Raw genomic sequence first — 16,194 nt, 5'->3', positions numbered from 1 at the left:
TCCACGACACTGTCTCAATTCATCCCCTTCATCTTGCTCATCAACCGCGCCCAGATATTGCCAGGGGCTTCAGCCTCAATGTAATTACCCCGTCGGATCAACAGATGGACAATACAAACTAACAGGTCCTCAAGGTCCCTCCTAACCCTCCCACCCGAGATCCTCTCTCGCATCCTCACCTACTGCATCCCCCAAGAGCGCGATGGACAAGCCAGTCTCGCGTCGTATGATCAAGACGGAGAAGCTGATATCCGTCTTGTCTGTCGTATGTCACATTGAAAAATTAACCATCACAACAATTGGTCTGCCAATGAATCCTCACGCTAACGCGTATCTAGAAAGATTCGACTCGATGTGGTCCCACGCCTTCGTATGGGATTTACTGAATGTGGCCCGATCCCAGCGCTATACCTACATGCAAATCCAGGAATCGTGGCCGATAGATTCGACTATTTGGTTTGTGCGGACGATCTTAGTCATGCGGTATGGCCAGGCGCGGCGAGAGTCTCCGACGGAAAATGTCAAGGATAGTCCGTCGGTGCTTGAGTATATTTACGCGATGGTCGAGACCATTAGTAGCATCCTCTCGGAGATTGAACCCGAACAAGGTCGCGAGGGTGTCATTGCGCGCGCGATCGCCCTGGCTGCAAAGGCGTTGGTGCTCAACCATGAGTTCAAGGATATCGTCACGGAACTTGTGCCACGTCGAGAGGGGTCTGATGTTTCTCGCAAAGAGCGGGCCAGGGAGAAGGAAGAGTCCATACCGTTGAGCTGGGAGTTGAAACCTGATGATATCTTCCCCCTACTATGTCTGACCTGTAGCGCGGAAGCCATCGAGAAATTCCTGGTTAGGGAAAGAGAGATCAACATCAACAAGCGCAACCACATTTTTGGATCCGCGCTCTACAACGCCGCAGCAGGAAACAATGCAGATGTCGCCAAGCTCCTCCTCGAAAAAGGCGCAGACGTCAATGCGACGGGCGGCCGGTGGTACAACCCGCTGCATGCCTCTGTCGCATACCCAACGGGCACCGAGTCCCTCACCTTGCTCCTGGCCGCAGGTGCAGACGTAAACGCACAACCTGCCTACAGTATAAACGACGGCCGAACACCCCTGATAACAGCCTCGCACGCTCGAAACAGCGAAGCGGTCTCCATTCTCCTCGCGCACAAGGACATCGACGTGAACATTACCGCCATGAGCGACGAGTCGATCGCGCACTATATTGCTCGGGCGGGAGACCCCGACAATCTACGATTACTCCTCGAGCTACATCCCGACGTCGACATTAAGCTGAAAGGCGAGTACGGCACGCCACTACACACGGCGATGAACTTTGCATGGTATCAGCTTACGGAGGGCCACGATGCGGTCGTTGAGATCTTGCTGGAGAGGGGGCTTCGTCCGAATGAGACGTGTCCGGGGGCCGAGAGGGATATTGTGGGCTGGGCGGAGGAGATGATAAATGAGGCAAGGGAGGAAGAGGAGGAGGTTCCGGCTGCGGTGATGAGGATTATCAGGTGGTGGAAAGAATATATGGAGAATGTGATCAGGAGGCGACGAGGGAGCGGGTGATATAAGACCCCTTTTTAAGCCTAACGGACTCCAAGGATAGATAACCTTTGAAAGTTGCGCTCTTTGGTGCTGGCAAGGGTTCGGCAAACTATCTCAATGACTAGTATACTATTCCTTCAGCTCTATACAACGCGGACAAACTCCCACGCACATCCCCTCTCCCCTTTAGCAGCAGGAACCAACTCCCTCCCCCTGGCCCTAACCCCCTCAACCCATTTTTTGTCCAGACTAAAAACTCCCACCCACCGTCGGGGTGCGCGCTTGTCGACAAGAACTCGTGCAAATCATGATGTTTGACCTCCACGACAACCCCCCAGTTCTCCACAAACCACGCCCCATTCTGCCCTATGTATGTGTCTGATGCAACGTTGCGGAACCCGAGCCAGCAGTGTGGGTTCTCGATACAGTGCCAGTGGGCGGTTTTGTTTGTCAAAAGTTCTCCTTCGAGGTGGTGGAGCACGAGGGCGCTGTTCTTCCGGAGCGTTATGGCGAGGTTCGTGCCGCGGAGGCGGACTATGTAGGTTTTATCTGCGACTGGTGAGGTGTCCGTTGGGGTATGATGCTGATTGTCTTGTGTGAGGGCAAAGGATAAGGCTTGGAGGATTGACATCTTGCGAGTCTGGAAGAACAGAGGGAGTTTCTTTCTTGTCTTGGCGGTTCAGGGATAGATGCGGTTGGGCAGCTCCTGGTGGTGCTATCGACGTCGGCGGTTAGCAGGCTGCGCGGCTTCAGCCTTTGAGGGCACGGGGGCGGGTGAAATTCCAAATGCATAATCCATGATTTTTTTTTCCTTCGGGCTACTGCACCAGTCTTATACCGCAACAGCCCTCCATTTAGAACTGGGATCTAATACCGGACCAGCCGGTTTCCTCTCCTACTGAGAGGTAACAACCACTAACGGCGTGACTCCACTGGTTACCGGAAGATTCAAATATAAATCTCAGAACTGTAAAACCTACATTAAGCTCTAGACTACGGTTTTTAAAGAGCGTTTAAGACTTGTTGGATGAAAATTTCGAGTTTGACTAGTCGTGGAAATAGGGATGACATGCCAGGTGTTTACTGCCGCAAATAGCGCACCTGTTGCCTGGGATTTGCATAGAGAGCTCATAGCCAGGGACTCGTTATAGAGCTGCATTTTGCGATCCTCGTCTGCGATGCTCCTCCAATGACTCTTTTGCCAAGTTTCTAAGTGCATCGCAGTAGGATATGCCTAACACTCTTTACCTGGCTGGGGAAAAAGGGTAGTCGGATAGTCAGATGTAGTACTCCAAGGCGTATCCGCATAAGCGTATGATGAAGCTTAGTGAGTTTTGAGGACTGGTGTATTTTGTAGATCGTAATCAGGAGCAACCCTATGCTGGAAGCCTACACTGTATGTACTGTGGCTGAAATATGTTCTTTGCTGCAGGAAGGTAGATGACGAGAGATATTGCGATGATAACATCGTAACCCATGATCAAAGAAGAGCAAGGTCAGACTGGATTGCTAAAACATCGAAAACCGGTCTGGCATCAGATAACCGGCCAAGCACGTAAATACGATTGCCCCTCTTGCTGCGATTCGACCGATAAGCAATTCTTATCGACAAGCCGACCTTAAGAGCCGGTGGTATAGGCGGGACTCCCCACAGAGAGGGGAAAGTGGGGTTTGATTATTCAATCGTAGAGACGAGCACCCCATATGTCATCATTCGCACCGGAGCTTTGCAATGGCCGCAGCTTAGAAATCCACCTCTGTGCAACACCATATAACCCCTCTTCTGTCCGACCTTGTTCCAGTCCATCCGCACTTCTGCAACCAGATCCCCAGCAAACACAATGGCCGCCCCAAAGATCATCCTCTACACCAACCACCTGTGCCCCTGGGCACACCGCGCCCACATCGCCCTCAAGGAGCTCGGCCTCGACTACGAAGAGGTCATCATCGACCTCGACAAGCCGCGCGAGCCGTGGTATCTCGAGATTAATCCCGTGCGTCCACACCCGCCATCCTACCTACCTAGTCCTCCGTCTTCTAACATTGTTTTGTTATCTTCCAGCGCGGCCTCGTCCCCACAATCTCCTACAACGGCACCATAATCCCCGAGTCCGCAATCGTCACCCAACTCCTCGCCGACGCCCACCCCTCCCACCTCGTTCCCCCTTCGAACACCCCCGAAGGCGCGATCCAGCGCGCCCACATCTCCTTCTTCGTCGATACATTCATCTCCAAAGTCTTGCCCCACTCCTTCGCCGCACACCGCGCGAACACAGACGAAGAGCGCAGCGCAGCAACCCTCGCGCTCGTCGAAGCCATCGAGAAGAATAACGTTGAAAGCCTCCTCTACCCTGAAGGATCTGGGTCCGGTCCGTTCTTCCGGGGCGCGGAGAAGATAACCCTTGCCGAGGCGCTGACAGGGTCGTTTTTGTTGCGGTTCCTCTCGCTGCATAAACCCGAGTATGGATTGTTGGCGCCGGAGCTGCCGGAGTTGTTGGAGAAGCGCGTTCCGAAGTTCTTGAGTTGGGCGCAGAAAGTTGTTGCGCAGGAGAGCGTGAACTATATCTGGGATGAGAAGGTTGTTGGGGAGAGGAGCGCGAAGAAGTGGAAGGGGGCCAAGGCCTGATTGGGTGGCTGATCAATAATAGGACCCTGCTATATACGTTGGTCATGGAGACTCGATTGGTGAGGATGATTAGTTATGATTAATGCTATGAATGTCGCCGTACAGTCTTCTGGTTATAACAATTGCGCCCATCCGAACTGCCCTGGACGGGCGCCCAGGCTCGTAAAGCCAGCTGCCTTTAGCGAAACCTGAGACCTTTAGTTCTTGACAACTTGTAGCATTATTATGTACCTAGCTTCCATGCTAAATCAACTAATGACCAAATCTAGAGCTTTTTTATATCAAAGCTGTATTCATCCATGACTATTATTACGCGCAGCCCACCGCTGTAAGAAGATCAATCACTCTCAATGCCATCCAAACCCCCACCCACAATAGGTTGAGTGTGGCGCGTGTGGTTATATGCCCCGGGTTCGACGCATATCGTCCAGGAGAGATATCAGATCATCATCGACCGCAACTAGCGATGGAAGCATCGTGGTCGACTGGAATAATGTCGCAACTCGTTCTGTTTTATGATCCATCTGATTACAAGGACCCTGCTTGGTTCCCTTGTTGCCGATCGGCAGCTAGATCGTGATATAAACATAGATTCTTCGATATTATATCAGTCGTTTAGGTTGTGGCCTGGTCTCGGTATATAGCTTCTACGAGCCCGCCAATCCAGCCTCTTCCTGTTGGATACATTGTGCAGGTCAATCTATCCTTACTAGCCACCTCGACATCTTGGACTGAAGAATCTCGCCGCATGTAAGAACAAGCGTGGCTGAGTACCCTCGGGAATTTCGTAAATGTGAATCTCCTCGCCGACAAGTCGCGTACATATGGTAGAGGTCCGCCTTGAGACTTACAGGCACGACGACGTCAGCAGCGCCGGCCCGAGCCCTCCTCCCCTCGGACAAAGTATCGAGCTACCTATGGTCATCCTCACATCAGTCGGATCGTTTCTCGGATGCGCACTGGGCTTTCCAATCCACGTCAACGAATAAATTCTTATTAGGACATGTCAAACAATTCGGTCAACCAGGATGATGACAACTGCACTGCGCCGCAGACCAACCAACCCGCGGTAGCGATGCACATGAAACACTTGGACATCGTCGAATCGACCACCAAGGTCACACCCGAAGATCTGGAGATCAGCTCCAGGTTTGTTCGGATCGAAAAAACAGGCAATGCGGAGAATATACGGGCAAAGGTGTTCCCCTTGCCGATCCCCGCGGAACGACGTTTCCAATCCCCACAATAAGTGGACCAGAACTAATTCCTGCCGTATTTACCGAATAGCTGTAGGGTGTGGCATGGCATGCCCCTTGGAGGTTTCCGCCGATCCAGGGGGAATCAAGCTCTGGATCTGGCGTTTTGTGGCGGCGGGAGACGTAAGCTGCATTGCTTAACCGAGGGATGGATCTTTGGATCGCAAAGGTTGGATCAGTTTCAAGGCCTGAAGGTTTGTAGAGGTCAGATGAGCTATAAAAGGCTCTGTTTCGACGGCGATGGTCTCATTCTTCATCACGGTTGCGTATCCGATCTCATCTATATTCCTCTCTATACTAAGCTTATCTGAACTATACCTATATTCACCAATTCTTCCCTCCTCATCCCCATCAAAATGAAGCTCACCACCCTCCTCGCCGTCACCCTCGCAACCCTCGCCGCGTCGCAAACTATCAACGACGTCCCCAAATGCGCAATCCCCTGCCTCGACGACGCGATCAAGAGCAAGACCAGCTGCGACATCAAAGACTACAAGTGCGTCTGCAAAAAGGAGAACTTTAGTAAGGTCCAGGGGGCAGCCACGGCCTGTGTTGTTCAGAAGTGTGGGTCGGATGTTGCGTTGCGTATGTATTATCCATTGGTTTTATTGATGGGGCGCGGGTTGAATCGCGTGCTAATATGTTTGGCTTTTAGAGCAAGTTCTTCCTGCGACTAAGAAGCTTTGTGCGGCGCAGTAAGTGGCTAGGGTTCAGGAAAGCCCTGACGATTGGATGGACAGGTCTGCTGGTCTGGCCCGTGTCATCATGACTCCGAGACAGCACAGTTCTTTCTCAATAGATGTCAAATAAGGTTATTGTGTGACAAGTTTATAACTGGATATGCTCAAACTCAATCCATCAGACAATCCCTCAGCTCACTACACTACAGCTTCCCCTCCCTCTTTCCAGGCAATAATTCCAAATCCCTATGTGGCACATCTAGGTAATCCCACATATAATGAAACCGATCACTCCCGAAAAACGGCTCGCGATTCCCCTTCCCATCAGTGACCCAGAACCACGGGCATCCAAACGCACCGAGATCCTTCACAACTCTCCCCGTGGTCTCCGTCAGGGCTTGCTTCGTCTCGGGCGCGTTTGCGCCGGCGATGATGTCTTTGATGGTAGCTTCGTCTTTGAAGACTTTGGATAGGGCGAGGGCGAGGTTCTCGGGGACAGAGATGTCGACGTGCTCATACCACATTGTGCTGAAGCATGCCTGGAACGATGCTTCGAAGAGCTCCTGGGAGTGGGTTTTTTTGAGGTATGTTAATGCGCGTTGGGGCTGTATCTCCGGTCAGCTGTCAATCCACTCGCCCTCATTCCCCTGCAGCACGATCGATTCATCCATCCATGACATCGTAGGAGCAATGAGAGAACCTGTGAAGGGACAGGGGAGACCATACCAGCAACGACAAGATCGGAAAAAAGCTCGGAACCTCAAAATCATGGCCGAAATAGCGCTGCGCGCGCTTGCCGTCGTACTTGCTGTACGCGGCTTTTGCGGGGAGCGTCCAGGGGGGTTTGTTCCCTGCGGATTATCTCGGTTAGTCTTCCGATACTATTCACCTAGAGAGTCCGTGAAATTTTTAATTTTATTTTTTTTTTTTTTTTTTTTTTTTTGTGGTTTGTTGAATAGTGAAGCGTGTTGTGAGACTGACCGCTCCCGACGTTAATCCCGCCGAGGAAGACGGGGATGAATCTGTTTGCCGTCAGAAAACGGAGTTCATTTCGGCTCAAGCTAGGATACGTACTCAATTTCAACTCCGAAGCTGTCTAGAGCCTGTTTATTCGCCTGGAGATAGCTAAACGCGTAGTAGCTGTACGGCGACACTGTCGGTCGGCTGTCAGTCAGACATGTGATCGCGATCGCATCCCATTCTGGAGCGAACATGTTGAAACCTGAGATTGACGTACCGCAGTCCAGATAACATTCGATCTTCTTTTGCGCCATTTTCGCGGGGTCTGATGAATTAGCGGCCAACAGATGAGATGCCAAATCAAACTATATATGCATCGATGAATGACGCGTGATGGAAGTCTACGACTGGAGAATTGGGCCCCTTCGGCTCCGGGACTCGGATGCGGGGTCGGAACCTCGGGTGTGCCTTTTTTTGATTAGTCGACGCCGAGCAGGCTCTCTGCAGAGTATCTCGGAGCTCGGTGAAGCCTTCTTATGTCGTAGATAAGCTCGCGACTTTTTTTTTAAATTGAATTGTGTCTCGCAGATGGTCGCTTTTTCGCGGTCGCAATTACGTCTAGTCCCCACCTACCTTGCGCGCTCGAACACATGTCGGATTATATATATTGGACGGTGGGGGGGGGACTTGACTGTGTACGGCCTGCTCTATCAAGACTGGAAATACTGCAATAACCCCTGTAGAACCTAACTGGATTTATGCGCTTTGCGTTAAGAATAGCCTGCGATATCAAATCATAAACTATTTAAAAGCGAACAAAACGACTTCGACCCTTTTTCAATAGGATAACGATCATAATAAGCCGACAACGAGAAAGACATCTATATCCAGCAGACCCTATCTACGGCATCTCAAGCCTCCCCCGATCACTACCACCACCACTCCAATACCCTCCCCCTCCCCCTCCCCGCTGCCCTGCCTCCCACCTCCAATCCCTCTCCGTATAGTACGCACACCTCCCCGTCACACAAGTAAAATACCAAACCCCGCCATTCGACTCCTCGAGCCGACTGCGCTCCCCACACTGGCAATCCGGGTTCCGCTCATACACGCCGTGCATATCCGCCCAGGCGCGGAATTCGCCGCATCGGTCGCACCGGTAGAAGGGGCGGTTGCGGCGCCCGTTTTCGTCGTTGCGCACGCGGCAGAGGGTTAGTGGGTGTCTGCATTTGCGGCATGGAGGGGATGGGGATTGGGAATGCGGTTGGGATACGTCAGGTTGGGATGGACCTGGGCTTGTTGAAGAGAATGGCGTGGAGTACTGTTGTCGTCGTTGGTGTAGCTGTCGTTGGCGTTGTGGCGAGTTGTACGAGGTAGTTGAGGAGGTATGGCCGTATTGGCACGAGTTCGACCCAGTGTCTTCCCCGCTGAGTTCCGGTGTAAACGCTGCAGGTGGATTGGAGGATAGTGCGGTGCCATATAGCTGTAGGTGCCGTGCGTGGCTGCTTGAGGTCACCAAGCACCCGTGCGCGGTGCCTCCTCCGTGAAGGCCATGAGTCCTCACTAAGTAGATATGTTAGCAGGACCCGAATGCAAGACTGGGAAGAAGCGCCAACTGACTATCGGGAGCCGTGGTGTATTTCGAAAAGCTCGGTTCAGAGTCATAAGTATGAGGCCTTCTGCAGAAGAGCTTGCCGAGAGCCATGGCCAAGGAGGGCATGACGGTCAGAAGATGAAGTACCTTGAAGCCATGCCTTGACTGCAGGTCAGGGATTGAGCAGCAGGACTGCTGATTTATCTAGGACGTCCGAATCAGCCTTGCGCGCGAGTCAATGACAAGGTGTCCCTGCTTACGGAACGCGTCGCCTCGCGAACTTGTGCTGCGCCAGGATTCATGCGTAGCGCACTTCAATCATGGATCCAGCAAGGCTGCATGCGTCATTTTCCACAGTAGTCATGTTATCCCAGTGTGCTCGCTAGAGAGTTCCTCTTCCATCTATGGCGATGAGAGGGCGCTTAACGAGCGAGCGATAATGGTCGGGTCGCTCGGCAACATTCACCATGATCGTGAGCGCCCCTCCTAATAGTGGTTTCGCCCAAGACGGTGAGGTCAGAGGTGAACCTCGTGGCTATTGTTGCCCAGGCCCCAAGGAATGCTGACCACTTAGTGCGCGGCTCGTAGCGCGGAGCGGACATGGCTGAAGGATTTATGCGTGCGCCTTTACGCCAAGGGCCAAGGGCGCCAAATGACTGGCGCGAGATGTCCAAGTTCCAGGCAGCGACTTGACAGGTTTAGCGGATATGGCTGCACTATTCAGGGGTTGATACGAGGGACGGGACAGGAACAAGGTTCTTCAGATGCGAGGCGCGGGACCCGAACTGTTGGTATCAGATTCTATGCTATAGGTTCGACGATTGGTCAAGTGACAGATTGCCACAGTGCAGAAGCACGAGGGATAAATGCAAGGCTAGAAAAGAAAGCAATCGCTTTTCATCACAGGACAGCGTTGCGAAAATGCGGGAAAGATATTTCATGGACAAGGTCCATACTCGATGACTATGCCCTCGCGTCAATGTAGTCGCTTGAAACCGTCTGTCGCACGCAGTGAGCGAATCCCAGCGAGTCTCCAATGTTGCGGTGAGGTTGACCATATGGCACATACGGCAGGGCAGTTATTGTTGTTGGAACCGTCAATATGAAACTGGACCATAGGCATTCGCGCAGCACGCGCCCTTGTGGTCGACCAGACGTTCCTGCACGATGCAAAATGTGGGACAAACGGCCGAAAGCGTAGACCGGAATCGCCAACGACCTCACCTTGCTCTCTCTTTTCCCCCAGAAGACACGGGCTCGAGCTGTTGGTTGGGCGGGAAAGCAATTCAACCTCGCAGCCACAACGCCTGCTAGCGTTCACCTGATGACGCCAGCCTCAGCCGGATAAAAGGCTTTGGCTTTTCACACAAATCAACTTGCGGCCTAGCCAATCCTCTGCTTTCGCCGAACCCAAACCTCCTTTTCCTCAGAGTCGGACGCCCCGGGTACGTCACGCAGCTGCACCTCCCAAACCTTGAGCTTGTAGTTGCCTCGATCCGCCTTGCCCGAGATGATATCGAACGACCACCCGTGTTTCGGACATGTAATCCCAGTACTCAGCGTAATCCCGAAATCTTCAATGTCAAAGAGATTCCCCTGAGATAGGGGGAATGATGAGTGTGGGCATTGCTGTATGTGGCAGTTAGTGAACTGTCCGGCGGTATCGGCTTCGGCGTATCTTACGTGATCAATCGCATGGACTTTTCCTTTATATTTGAAGACAAGGACTTGATCTTTGAAATCCCCTGGTAGGTCAATGTCTGCTTCGACGACTTCCTCGCCCTTCGTTTTCGGGATCCGGAAGGCTTTGCAGCTTTGTGTGATGGCGCAAGCTTCGGTGTCATTTGATATCTCGGGAAACTCCCTAGTCAGCCCGACACGCTGCCAGGGCTCGCCGGACTGGAAGACGCGAAAGGGGTTCATTGCTGGGGAAGAAACGAGGTTGAGTTTGTCTGTGGCTGCGACGCGTTTTTTTCTCCGCGCCCCACCTCGGCTGGTCTTGGCACTCCAGGCCGGGCATCGACTGCGATATGTACTACTACTTATATTACTAAATTTTGGAGAAACGACCAATGGAGGCCAGGTGAATGTGTTGAAGAGAAAGGGTACGTAAACATGCGACTCACGGAGATTAACTAACTCCCCTGGCCGTTTAGGGTGTTTCTTCGGTCTTGGAAGACCACTTCCTTCGTCGTCCAGGGACGGTTGTAGCACACAGGTTCTTGCATGTCATTTAGCTATTTCTAGTAGTTTCCCAGGTAGATGGCTTCATCATTCCTAAATCCATGCATCATATTTGGCCATGGCTGAGTTCTCTTCGGGAGCCACAGCACTCTGTTCATCCGGCTCTCTCACTTCGCTAACTGCACGCGGTGCTTCACCTGGCAGGCTCGTCCTGTTCGAAGGCCGTTGCGCCATCGCTTAGGCCAAGGGCTGGAGGGTGATTTCTGTGCGTGTATGCGCTACGTTACTTGGAGAAGTTTGATGCCACGCAGATGACGACGGCCGACTCCACACAAGATAATTATCGCGTTTTGCATAGTTCCAACTGACGTCGTCATGTCCGTGCTCATAGCTAACGTTACGAAACTATTGAGCCTCGGAAGTGGCGATACAGGATTAAGCTGCGCACTCTCCGTCCGAGGCCTGTACCTGTAAAGCTTGCTGGATAACCACCAGTGACCGATGCATCTCCCGCGCAGTGGGCCGGCGCCGCATGCTAACCTGCACTGCACTGAGAAGCAAATCTCGAATCCATCCGCAAACCGCAGGCGATAGCTGTGGCGGCGCCTCGCCAGGGAGGTCCGTTAACCAGTCCTGCGCCAATAGAGTGCGCAGCACCACGTCATCCGAGTCCCGTCCACCAGCAGCATCGAACATCCTCGCGTTCTGCGGCCCTGGCAGCCGTTGATCAAAGGTATCGACTCCCCGGGTCCCTCGAGCGCAAAAGCGACGACGCGGGCAAGGATGCGCCCGAACAACCATACATCACTTTGCGGGCAGCATTTGAATCGGCGGTACAGTTCAGGGGCGTGAAACCGTTTATTTGGACCGGCGTACTCGCCGTCGTCACTGGTCCACGCTTTCGACCCCGAAGTCACGGAAAGGCCGAATCCGGTAATTTTCCACTTCCACTGACCGACTGGATTCGTGCCACTCTGGATGATTTGGATATTTGCAGGGTTCAGGTCCATGTGGCAGTGTGGAGGACCTCCGCTAATTCTCTCATGCATAAAGGCGAGGGCATCGGCTACACCTGTGAACTCGGCCATCAGATCAGAGAGCGGCAGTGCATCCATCCGGCCTGAAAGTAGCTGTTCCAGAGTGAATTTTGTCTTTTCGAACAGAATAGTGTACTTTGTTTCGCTGGTGACGGTAGCAAAGCCAGGCACGAGGTGGTCATGGTGTGAGAGGCTGGCTTTCAGGGTCGCAAGGACGGTCCTCTCCTTATCAACGTTACCACGGCTCCTCAACCGCATGCAAACAAGGAACTAGCTTGGCTATGTAAATGTGAGCGTCAGGGCTACAGTATGTCTGGAATTGCCTTACCTCTGATACCACCATGTTGGATTCGAGTCGAAGATGATCACACGGCACAGCTTCTCTTGTCATGAAGCAGCACGGCAGACTTGCCGTGACTATCGACTCACTTTTCAAGGAAAGGCAGCGCCCGTTGGCCCCGATCCGACAACATCATATGCCTACCCTCTACAACGTTGACAGGGTAGAAGAGCCCTCGGTGATCCAGAATTGCCTGTCTATACTTCCCTCGGAGCTCTTCATGTTCCAATACCTTCCCGATATCCCCTTGTATCTCCTCATCCGTACGCCCTGGCTGCTGAGAAAGATTCTTCTAAACGCAGACCAGTCCTCCCATTGTATGTCAACTAAGAGCGACAGGGCCTGTATATGTTCGGATAATACCCGCGGAATGTCGAAGGTGTGGAAGGCCCCGTACCGATCCGCCATGTGGGCGAGACGATCTACCGTCCAGATAGCCCTCAGCCTGTCGCGGGGGACGAATTCGCGGGTTCTGTAGAGCTTCCATTCTATTGCGTCGTGGATCTCATCACGGACAATCTGCAGGAGATCCGGCTGCTTCTTTCTGCGACAGCGGAACTGGAACCTGGGCATGCTGAGAGAGGATTCGGAGGGCGTCGAGGGTTATTGGTATGAACAATGACGGGTCTAGCATAGAGAAGAATATGTTAGCACGTTATCAACCGACGAGATGGGCCTCAAACCTGGTCCAGCTTCAAGCTTCGGGCAGTGTAGTCGTGGCTGTCTGGGTGATGAGATTGAGGCTCATCAATGCGGGGCTCAAGATGTCAGCAAGTGCATCCTGGCTTTTTATGCTAAATACTCGAAAGCCTGACGTGGAGCGCAGTGCGGAACCTCGGACTTGCGCTTTTCCTCCATGGATCACAATCCTAATCAATCTTCACATACAGATCCGAGCCGTAGTCGATAGTCAGGCAAGCGCAAGTTTGGAGACTAAAAATGAGAGCAACCCGCAGCTGCATTGATGCAATCCTCAGGGCGTACGCGTTAGTAATGAGTAGGCCATGCATGTGATACCTAGCATGGCTTCTTTGGGCAATGCAACTACTTGAGGTTTGACTGTCGTTAGTTGTGTGCAGGAATCTGGACCATTGGACGTGAGGACGAGGCTATGAGCAGTGTTAGGGGCGCCTAGAGTAGGTAATGTGATAATTGCGAGAGATAGTATTTGATCGGAATTTCGGCTGGTCTTCACGACACGTTGTACGTGAGTGAAAACTTGAAAGGAGGATACATAGAAGCTTTTCCTGTCCATACACTCATCTCGCGATACAATCTTTGATTCTTGGTCTCGCACTGCTAGACGACTGTGCTTCGTTCGAATCTTTCCATCCAAGCGAGGTTCCAGAAAACTTATAGAAGGCCATCGCGCTTTCTCTATCACTAGCCCGAATCCGAGGCGGGAACTCACACCCCATAACTGAACGCGGATCTCGAGGTCCGAGCTGGATGCTCCCGTTGTTCTCATCAACCACTGGTGCAAAATCGTGTCGGAATCCCAACACGTGGCCGAGCTGATGCAAAAAGATATCCTTCAAATACTCTACGGTTCCCTGTTTCAACGCAGCCGAGTAAACGTTGAGACGACTCAGTTTCTCCTCATTTGGCAAGAAGGCCTCTGCGAGTATCTCCCCATTGTCTCCTGCATAGCAGAGAACGAATGAGGCATCCTCAAGCTTCTCAACCCAATTGAAGTTGACGCCAAGCTCAAGCTGGTTCCAGTCCTCTGCAGCATCTCTTAAGGCGTTGGCAGCGATGACAGCGAGTTCCTGTCGTGGGTACCCATTCGACAGCGCAGCAAAATTGATCGTTTGACCCTTCGCCCAGCGCGGTAAAACGGCTCCCTGTCCACCTTGCACCATAGCCGTACTAGTAGTACTGGGGGCAGCTGGAAACGGTTTCTCTGATGCACAGGCGTACCGCGTAGGGGGATGGCTGAAAACATCCAGCCGAATATGGCTGGGGTTGTAGAGGCTGAATCCAGGCGGGGCGGGTTTAACGGGAGCAAGGGTTTCCCAGACTGATTGAGCAGCAGCGTCTTTCAACCCCTGGGTATAGCTGGGCCCAGAAGTCGAAGGCGTGGTGGTACCTGGATCGGCAAAAGAGGGCACCGTCGATTGAACTTCAGCCGAATGTATCTCACTGGACAGGCGCGCTTGCTTGAAATGCTCGAGCCATTTTTCCAACGTTTTAACCTGTAAGACAGGCGGAGATGCCTCCTCATCGTCTCTCTTGCTTACGCAGCATAGGATTGCTGCTAAAGACCGAGAAGTTTGCAAGTAAGCTCCAGCAAGCTTGACTAGAGCTTCTAGCCGTCGTCCATCACAGGGTTTAAGTCCATCGCAGTCCTCCAGAACGTATCTGCACATATTATTGGCAGAGATCAAGTCAGAAAGCACCAGAGTTTCATCAAAGGATCCGTTGTCGATGTTCTCCACCACGTAGTCAAACGTGTAGCGCGTCATAAACATACCAATGGCGTTATTGAGTGGGAGGACGGGAAGGAGGATACTCAAGATCCTCTGTGCTTCCCAGAAATAGCCGCGGTCTCGCAGCCAGCCGTACCAGTCACCGAATCCAGTCCATGCTGGTGAGTAAGCCTTCCACCAAGGAGGATTTGTATATTGATAGTTCACCTCACGCCACTTGGAGGTCCTGTAAGCAACCACAGCAATCTCCAGGTACAACTCAAGCATATGTATCTCCAGCGCGTTTGGGTGTCCATCCTGACCTAGACGTCGGTAACTTAGATAGTTGAAGCATGCTATGGCGTCTTTCAATGCATCGGATGCCGCACCTCCTAAATGCATATTGGCAAGGTGTTCAAGCAACCCCCAAAGCCTGTCTATGTCATTGCCTTCTGGAAGACCGGCAGTGTCCGGACTGTGAAGAGCGAGGACTTCCCGGTATGAACCCTGCCGTAGGAGCATATCCGCATACTCAAGTGCGACGGGGAACTCAGCCAAATGATCACGGAGGCAGCCGTCAAACCACTGTCTAGCTTTTTCAAAAAGTTCAAAGTGTGATAGTCGGACGAAGGCCTCAAGCTCGGCAGGAACGTCCTCCTCCACCTTTAAATGAAAGGCATTGGATTCCCCCGTCCTGGGCTGAATAGTAAATATACACTGTGAGTCGTCGAGGTGGTAATTGTCCTCTGTCGTAGCCATGTGGGTGACTGGTGAAGTCTGCTAGAGAAGAGCGCAACTAATTGCGAAGGGGGTGGGGGGTGTGCAGCCCATATGTAGTAATTAGGTATATGGCTATTCGTTTCAATTCGACAGGAGCCTTACCCAGAATGTGACGAATTGGGTCCGGTAGTGAACATCGAGTATTGTGGGGACTCACCAATCCCTCTTAATAACTCCTCAAAGTAGGTCCTAGGCTTTTCCACCTCCGGTGGAAACCACTGCAAATGAGAAGTTTGCTAATAGTGATGATGTCAGCAGTCACACGTGTACGATGCAATCCGCAACCGGCCATGCGATCTTGCCTAGCCCGAGTTCTACGTGGTCTGCGCAATCAGAGCCGTGGGTCTCTTGAACCTCTATGTTTGTATAGGGTTCTGAGATCACTGGTTGGTTGGTGGCATGATAAGATAACCTTAAGAACATTCTTTGCCACGCCGCTAAGTAAATATCCACTTATATCACCACGTCCTTACTTAGTTTCTTACTATTATTGTTCGTGTTCTTATGATCTTCCTTTATTTTCGGCTGATCAGTTGTATAGCAACACCTGGCTGCACACTATGGTTGGGAGATACTCTGATTACTACCATAACCTTAATCAAGGTCGGGATCAATCTCTTGGAAAGAGAAAAGTTCGCGACGTGAAAATCGACTGTCGCTATCTCTCATCATCGAGATGGGGCATGTTCGAGGATAAACCGGCATGGATCCTGTTGGGGGAGCTCCAAATTGGGCAACCCAGCGACATCAAACTCAAACAGGCGAACCTACAAC

At 52.1% G+C, this 16,194-nt stretch overlaps 9 protein-coding genes across 9 annotated transcripts; 3 read left to right on the top strand and 6 right to left on the bottom strand.

The window, feature by feature from the left end:
• The first annotated feature begins 31 nt into the window (after positions 1–31).
• On the top strand, positions 32–1,713 carry BJX68DRAFT_224258 (ankyrin repeat domain-containing protein). Its single transcript, XM_071038237.1, has 2 exons — positions 32–80; positions 135–1,713. The coding sequence occupies exon 2, from the start codon at positions 203–205 to the stop codon at positions 1,574–1,576; it is 1,374 nt and encodes a 457-aa protein (XP_070904752.1). The 5' UTR covers positions 32–80; positions 135–202; the 3' UTR covers positions 1,577–1,713.
• On the bottom strand, positions 1,677–2,186 carry BJX68DRAFT_261033 (uncharacterized protein; the record flags this gene model as incomplete). The annotated part of the gene is made up of 1 exon (XM_071044052.1): positions 1,677–2,186. The coding sequence occupies one exon, from the start codon at positions 2,184–2,186 to the stop codon at positions 1,677–1,679; it is 510 nt and encodes a 169-aa protein (XP_070904751.1).
• Positions 2,187–3,310: 1,124 nt separating this feature from the next.
• BJX68DRAFT_224257 (glutathione S-transferase family protein) lies at positions 3,311–4,367 on the top strand. The gene is made up of 2 exons (XM_071038236.1): positions 3,311–3,549; positions 3,618–4,367. The coding sequence occupies exons 1-2, from the start codon at positions 3,397–3,399 to the stop codon at positions 4,179–4,181; spliced, it is 717 nt and encodes a 238-aa protein (XP_070904750.1). The 5' UTR covers positions 3,311–3,396; the 3' UTR covers positions 4,182–4,367.
• A 1,426-nt stretch (positions 4,368–5,793) lies between these two features.
• Positions 5,794–6,136, top strand: BJX68DRAFT_261031 (CFEM domain-containing protein; the record flags this gene model as incomplete). Its single annotated transcript, XM_071044051.1, has 2 exons — positions 5,794–6,022; positions 6,093–6,136. The coding sequence occupies 2 exons, from the start codon at positions 5,794–5,796 to the stop codon at positions 6,134–6,136; spliced, it is 273 nt and encodes a 90-aa protein (XP_070904749.1).
• Positions 6,137–6,139: 3 nt separating this feature from the next.
• Positions 6,140–7,562, bottom strand: BJX68DRAFT_224253 (putative DSBA family oxidoreductase). Its single transcript, XM_071038235.1, has 5 exons — positions 7,355–7,562; positions 7,192–7,270; positions 7,099–7,139; positions 6,844–6,968; positions 6,140–6,722 (listed from the first exon to the last, which is right to left on the bottom strand). Exons 1-5 carry the CDS (start codon positions 7,389–7,391, stop codon positions 6,321–6,323), a joined length of 684 nt encoding a protein of 227 aa, XP_070904748.1. The 5' UTR covers positions 7,392–7,562; the 3' UTR covers positions 6,140–6,320.
• A 2,492-nt stretch (positions 7,563–10,054) lies between these two features.
• On the bottom strand, positions 10,055–10,594 carry BJX68DRAFT_261029 (Rieske (2Fe-2S) protein; the record flags this gene model as incomplete). The annotated part of the gene is made up of 2 exons (XM_071044050.1): positions 10,055–10,300; positions 10,355–10,594. The coding sequence occupies 2 exons, from the start codon at positions 10,592–10,594 to the stop codon at positions 10,055–10,057; spliced, it is 486 nt and encodes a 161-aa protein (XP_070904747.1).
• A 696-nt stretch (positions 10,595–11,290) lies between these two features.
• On the bottom strand, positions 11,291–12,235 carry BJX68DRAFT_261028 (kinase-like domain-containing protein; the record flags this gene model as incomplete). Its single annotated transcript, XM_071044049.1, has 3 exons — positions 11,291–11,560; positions 11,659–12,162; positions 12,221–12,235. 3 exons carry the CDS (start codon positions 12,233–12,235, stop codon positions 11,291–11,293), a joined length of 789 nt encoding a protein of 262 aa, XP_070904746.1.
• Positions 12,236–12,379: 144 nt separating this feature from the next.
• On the bottom strand, positions 12,380–12,805 carry BJX68DRAFT_261027 (uncharacterized protein; the record flags this gene model as incomplete). The annotated part of the gene is made up of 1 exon (XM_071044048.1): positions 12,380–12,805. One exon carries the CDS (start codon positions 12,803–12,805, stop codon positions 12,380–12,382), a length of 426 nt encoding a protein of 141 aa, XP_070904745.1.
• A 686-nt stretch (positions 12,806–13,491) lies between these two features.
• On the bottom strand, positions 13,492–15,399 carry BJX68DRAFT_261026 (uncharacterized protein; the record flags this gene model as incomplete). Its single annotated transcript, XM_071044047.1, has 1 exon — positions 13,492–15,399. One exon carries the CDS (start codon positions 15,397–15,399, stop codon positions 13,492–13,494), a length of 1,908 nt encoding a protein of 635 aa, XP_070904744.1.
• Between the last annotated feature and the right edge of the window lie 795 nt (positions 15,400–16,194).

The sequence above is a fragment of the Aspergillus pseudodeflectus genome (genome assembly GCF_044049435.1).
Source record: "Aspergillus pseudodeflectus strain CBS 756.74 chromosome Unknown BJX68scaffold_2, whole genome shotgun sequence".
Lineage (NCBI taxonomy): Eukaryota > Fungi > Ascomycota > Eurotiomycetes > Eurotiales > Aspergillaceae > Aspergillus > Aspergillus pseudodeflectus.
The sequence above is the reverse complement of the archived record's forward strand: the minus strand, read 5'-3'. Positions and strand labels throughout refer to the sequence as shown.